We start from the raw sequence: 6000 nt of genomic DNA, 5'->3' as shown, positions 1-6000 counted from the left end.
AAAAATTACACTGGCAGTGAAGGGGTTAACTTTATTGGAGAGGTAGGGGTTATGTGTGTCCCTAGGGGCGTGCTTCTAACTGTGATTGGATGTGGCTTTGTGTGTAACAGCACAGATCAACGGTCCTACATAGCAGGACCGTATGATCTGTGCTGTTACACAGGGGAGAATGACAGGCGGCTTTGTTTACATTAGCCGCCTGCCTTTCTCCCTCTGTAACCGACGATCGCGAGTGACCGGTGGACATTGGGTCCGCCGGTCACTCGCGCGGGGGGGGGTCTGTGAGCGAGCCTCCAGCGGCGCGCGCTCACTCCCTAGACCCTCACAGGCTAGCGACGTAGACCTGACTGCCGACGTAAATCGTCGTTAGGCAGTCGGCAAGTGGTTAATGGCTGTGTGTTGAGTTATTTTGGGGGGACAGAAAATGTACACTGTTATACAAGCTGTATACTCACCATTTTACATTGTAGCAGTGTAATTTCTTCAATGTTGTCACATGAAAAGATATAATAAAATATTTACAAACATGTGAGGGGTGTTCTCACTTTTGTGAGATATTGTATAAGTGTATCATCAGCATTGTCCATTCTTCTGTATCTAGGATGGAAGAACTCCAGGATAGCAGCTGTGGTTTAATCTTTATCTACAAGCAACAGATGAGTGCCAGTGTGTGATGTCATTGTGTGGAGGGGGGATGGGAGTGATCTAGGAGCTGTCACTGGTCCAGGGTGCTGATTCCACCTTGTATGACAGATCCTCCTCTCCTCTCCTCTCCATCCTCCTGCTAGGAGAAGACAGGATCCACACGGAGGAGAGGCGGGGTGAGCAGACAGGAGCCATGCTATGGCCTCAGGCTGATCCCTACCATTTTCTTCCCAGGACACAATGATCCCCGCACCTCTGATCTAATCCCCGATCGATCTCCACCCTCAGAGCAGCACGATGTACCCCTTCCCTGGGTACCAGAGCCCGGTGCTGGGAGTCAGGCCTCTGATCTCCTGCTTCTGCCTGCTCCTGTGCTGTGAGATCGGGGGGTGCAGGAGGGTATCCCCGAACTCTCCGGCCCCACAGCTCACTGATCTCCGATCGCAGATCTCAGGAGTGGAGGAGCTGCTGGAAGAATTCCGCAAACAGCTCCAACAACAGAGACATAAACAGGAGGAAGAGGAGGAGGAGGGCTGGGCGCAGGACAGGCACAGGCACAGTAATGGCCGGGATGGCGAGGAGGCCGGAGGAGGCACAGAGGACGAGGAGGAGAACATGAAGCAGCAGCTCCAAGAAGTGGCGGTCCGGCCGGCCGGGGATGTGGGGGAGGATCTGTGTAACTTTAACCAGCTAGAGGACTATATTATCCGTACCAAGGACTCCCTGGAGGCCGGGGCCACCTTCCTGAAGGCTCCCGGGGAGGTGTACAGCTGGAGGCAATGTCTGGAGGTGTGCTGTATGGAGCGGAGCTGTACGGCCGCCGTGGTGGAGACGTCAGCCAAGGGCCTCAGCTGCTTCCTCTTCAACTGCAATCACCGGGGGCGGAATGTCTGTCACTTCTCTCCTCATAGAGACTACAGCAGCTACACCCTCACTGCTAGGAATGTCACCTGGACTCCACACAGAGATTCTTCTCAGACACAGGGTAACTGCATCACTTACCTCTCATATCACTTACCTCTCCTCATATCACTTACCTCTCCTCATATCACTTACCTCTCCTCATATCACTTACCTCCCCTCATAGAGACTACAGCAGCTACACCCTCACTGCTAGGAATGTCACCTGGACTCCTCCTAGAGCTTCTTCTCAGACACAGGGTAACTGCATCACTTACCTCTCCTCATATCACTTACCTCTCCTCATATCACTCACTTCTCTCCTCACATTACTTACCTCTCCTCATATCACTATCACCTCCCCTCATAGAGACTACAGCAGCTACACCCTCACTGCTAGGAATGTCACCTGGACTCCTCCTAGAGCTTCTTCTCAGATACAGGGTAACTGCATCACTTACCTCTCCTCATAACACTTACCTCTCCTCGTATCACTCACACCTCTCCTCATATCACTATCACCTCCCCTCATAGAGACTACAGCAGCTACACCCTCACTGCTAGGAATGTCACCTGGACTCCTCCTAGAGCTTCTTCTCAGATACAGGGTAACTGCATCACTTACCTCTCCTCATAACACTTACCTCTCCTCATATCACTCACACCTCTCCTCATATCACTATCACCTCCCCTCATAGAGACTACAGCAGCTACACCCTCACTGCTAGGAATGTCACCTGGACTCCTCCTAGAGCTTCTTCTCAGATACAGGGTAACTGCATCACTTACCTCTCCTCATAACACTTACCTCTCCTCATATCACTCACACCTCTCCTCATATCACTATCACCTCCCCTCATAGAGACTACAGCAGCTACACCCTCACTGCTAGGAATGTCACCTGGACTCCACACAGAGATTCTTCTCAGACACAGGGTAACTGCATCACTTACCTCTCATATCACTTACCTCTCCTCATATCACTTACCTCTCCTCATATCACTTACCTCTCCTCATATCACTTACCTCCCCTCATAGAGACTACAGCAGCTACACCCTCACTGCTAGGAATGTCACCTGGACTCCTCCTAGAGCTTCTTCTCAGACACAGGGTAACTGCATAACTTACCTCTCATATCACTTACCTCTCCTCATATCACTCACTTCTCTCCTCACATTACTTACCTCTCCTCATATCACTATCACCTCCCCTCATAGAGACTACAGCAGCTACACCCTCACTGCTAGGAATGTCACCTGGACTCCACACAGAGATTCTTCTCAGACACAGGGTAACTGCATCACTTACCTCTCCTCATATCACTTACCTCTCCTCATATCACTTACCTCTCCTCATATCACTTACCTCTCCTCACATCACTTACCTCTCCTCATATCACTTACCTCTCCTCATATCACTTACCTCTCCTCACATCACTTACCTCTCCTCATATCACTTACCTCTCCTCATATCACTTACCTCTCCTCATATCACTTACCTCTCCTCATATCACTTACCTCTCCTCATAACACTTACCTCTCCTCATATCACTTACCTCCCCTCATAGAGACTACAGCAGCTACACCCTCACTGCTAGGAATGTCACCTGGACTCCTCCTAGAGATTCTTCTCAGACACAGGGTAACTGCATCACTTACCTCTCCTCATATCACTTACCTCTCCTCATATCACTCACACCTCTCCTCATATCACTATCACCTCCCCTCATAGAGACTACAGCAGCTACACCCTCACTGCTAGGAATGTCACCTGGACTCCTCCTAGAGCTTCTTCTCAGATACAGGGTAACTGCATCACTTACCTCTCCTCATAACACTTACCTCTCCTCGTATCACTCACACCTCTCCTCATATCACTATCACCTCCCCTCATAGAGACTACAGCAGCTACACCCTCACTGCTAGGAATGTCACCTGGACTCCTCCTAGAGCTTCTTCTCAGATACAGGGTAACTGCATCACTTACCTCTCCTCATAACACTTACCTCTCCTCATATCACTCACACCTCTCCTCATATCACTATCACCTCCCCTCATAGAGACTACAGCAGCTACACCCTCACTGCTAGGAATGTCACCTGGACTCCACACAGAGATTCTTCTCAGACACAGGGTAACTGCATCACTTACCTCTCATATCACTTACCTCTCCTCATATCACTTACCTCTCCTCATATCACTTACCTCTCCTCATATCACTTACCTCCCCTCATAGAGACTACAGCAGCTACACCCTCACTGCTAGGAATGTCACCTGGACTCCTCCTAGAGCTTCTTCTCAGACACAGGGTAACTGCATAACTTACCTCTCATATCACTTACCTCTCCTCATATCACTCACTTCTCTCCTCACATTACTTACCTCTCCTCATATCACTATCACCTCCCCTCATAGAGACTACAGCAGCTACACCCTCACTGCTAGGAATGTCACCTGGACTCCACACAGAGATTCTTCTCAGACACAGGGTAACTGCATCACTTACCTCTCCTCATATCACTTACCTCTCCTCATATCACTTACCTCTCCTCATATCACTTACCTCTCCTCACATCACTTACCTCTCCTCATATCACTTACCTCTCCTCATATCACTTACCTCTCCTCACATCACTTACCTCTCCTCATATCACTTACCTCTCCTCATATCACTTACCTCTCCTCATATCACTTACCTCTCCTCATATCACTTACCTCTCCTCATAACACTTACCTCTCCTCATATCACTTACCTCCCCTCATAGAGACTACAGCAGCTACACCCTCACTGCTAGGAATGTCACCTGGACTCCTCCTAGAGATTCTTCTCAGACACAGGGTAACTGCATCACTTACCTCTCCTCATATCACTCACACCTCTCCTCATATCACTCACTTCTCTCCTCGTATCACTTACCTCCCCTCACATTACTTACCTCCCCTCACATCACTTACCTCTCCTCACATCACTTACCTCTCCTCATATCACTTACCTCTCCTCACATCACTTACCTCTCCTCACATCACTTACCTCTCCTCATATCACTTACCTCTCCTCATAACACTTACCTCTCCTCATATCACTTACCTCTTCTCATATCACTTACCTCTCCTCATATCACTTACCTCTCCTCATAACACTTACCTCTCCTCATAACACTTACCTCCCCTCATATCACTTACCTCTCCTCACATCACTTACCTCTCCTCACATCACTTACCTCTCCTCATAACACTTACCTCTCCTCATAACACTTACCTCTCCTCATATCACTTACCTCTTCTCATATCACTTACCTCTCCTCATATCACTTACCTCTCCTCATAACACTTACCTCTCCTCATAACACTTACCTCTCCTCATAACACTTACCTCTCCTCATATCACTTACCTCTCCTCATATCACTTACCTCTTCTCATAACACTTACCTCTCCTCATATCACTTACCTCTCCTCATAACACTTACTTCTCCTTAATTCACTTACCTCCCCTCTTATCACTATCACCTCTCCTCATATCACTTACCTCCCCTCATAGAGACTACAGCAGCTACACCCTCACTGCTAGGAATGTCACCTGGACTCCACCTAGAGCTTCTTCTCAGACACAGGGTAACTGCATCACTTACCTCTCCTCATATCACTTACCTCCCCTCACATTACTTACCTCCCCTCACATCACTTACCTCCCCTCATATCACTTACCTCCCCTCATAGAGACTACAGCAGCTACACCCTCACTGCTAGGAATGTCACCTGGACTCCACCTAGAGCTTCTTCTCAGACACAGGGTAACTGCATCACTTACCTCTCCTCATATCACTTACCTCTCCTCATATCACTTACCTCTCCTCACATCACTCACTTCTCCTCTCATAGAGACTACAGCAGCTACACCCTCACTGCTAGGAATGTCACCTGGACTCCACCTAGAGATTCTTCTCAGACCCAGGGTAACTGCATTACTTACCTCTCCTATCACTTACCTCTCCTCATATCACTCACACCTCCCCTCATATCACTCACTTCTCCTCTCATAGAGACTACAACAGCTACACCCTCACTGCTAGGAATGTCACCTGGACTCCTCCCAGAGCTTCTCCTCAGACACTGGGTAACTGCATCACTTACCTCTCCTCATATCACTATCATCTCTCCTCATATCACTCACACCTCTCCTCATATCACTATCACCTCTCTTTATAGAGACTACAGCAGTTACACCCTCACTGCAAGGAATGTCACCTGGATTCCACCCAGAGCTTCTCCTCAGACACAGGGTAACTGCATCACTTACCTCTCCTCATAACACTTACCTCTCCTCGTATCACTCACCTCTCCTCATATCACTTACCTCTCCTCTCATCTCTTACCTCTCCTCATATCACTTACCTCTCCTCTCATCTCTTACCTCTCCTCAAATCACTTACCTCTCCCCTTCTCCTCCTAATGT

The 6000-nt window shown here is 48.7% G+C and overlaps 1 protein-coding gene across 1 annotated transcript in view; it reads left to right on the top strand.

The window, feature by feature from the left end:
* The first annotated feature begins 624 nt into the window (after positions 1–624).
* The window catches only part of LRP11 (LDL receptor related protein 11), a 78431-nt gene continuing 73055 nt past the window's right edge, over positions 625–6000 (top strand). The window contains exon 1 of the mRNA XM_082250008.1: positions 625–1630. Within this exon, the coding sequence (XP_082106134.1) occupies positions 943–1630 (688 nt within the window). The 5' untranslated portion in view covers positions 625–942. The remainder of the gene's footprint in view (positions 1631–6000) is intronic.

The sequence above is a fragment of the Pelophylax lessonae genome, assembly GCF_965119305.1.
Source record: "Pelophylax lessonae genome assembly, chromosome: 3".
NCBI classification, from domain to species: Eukaryota; Metazoa; Chordata; class Amphibia; order Anura; family Ranidae; genus Pelophylax; species Pelophylax lessonae.
Note: the sequence above shows the minus strand (reverse complement) of the source record. Positions and strands in the feature narration are given on the sequence as shown.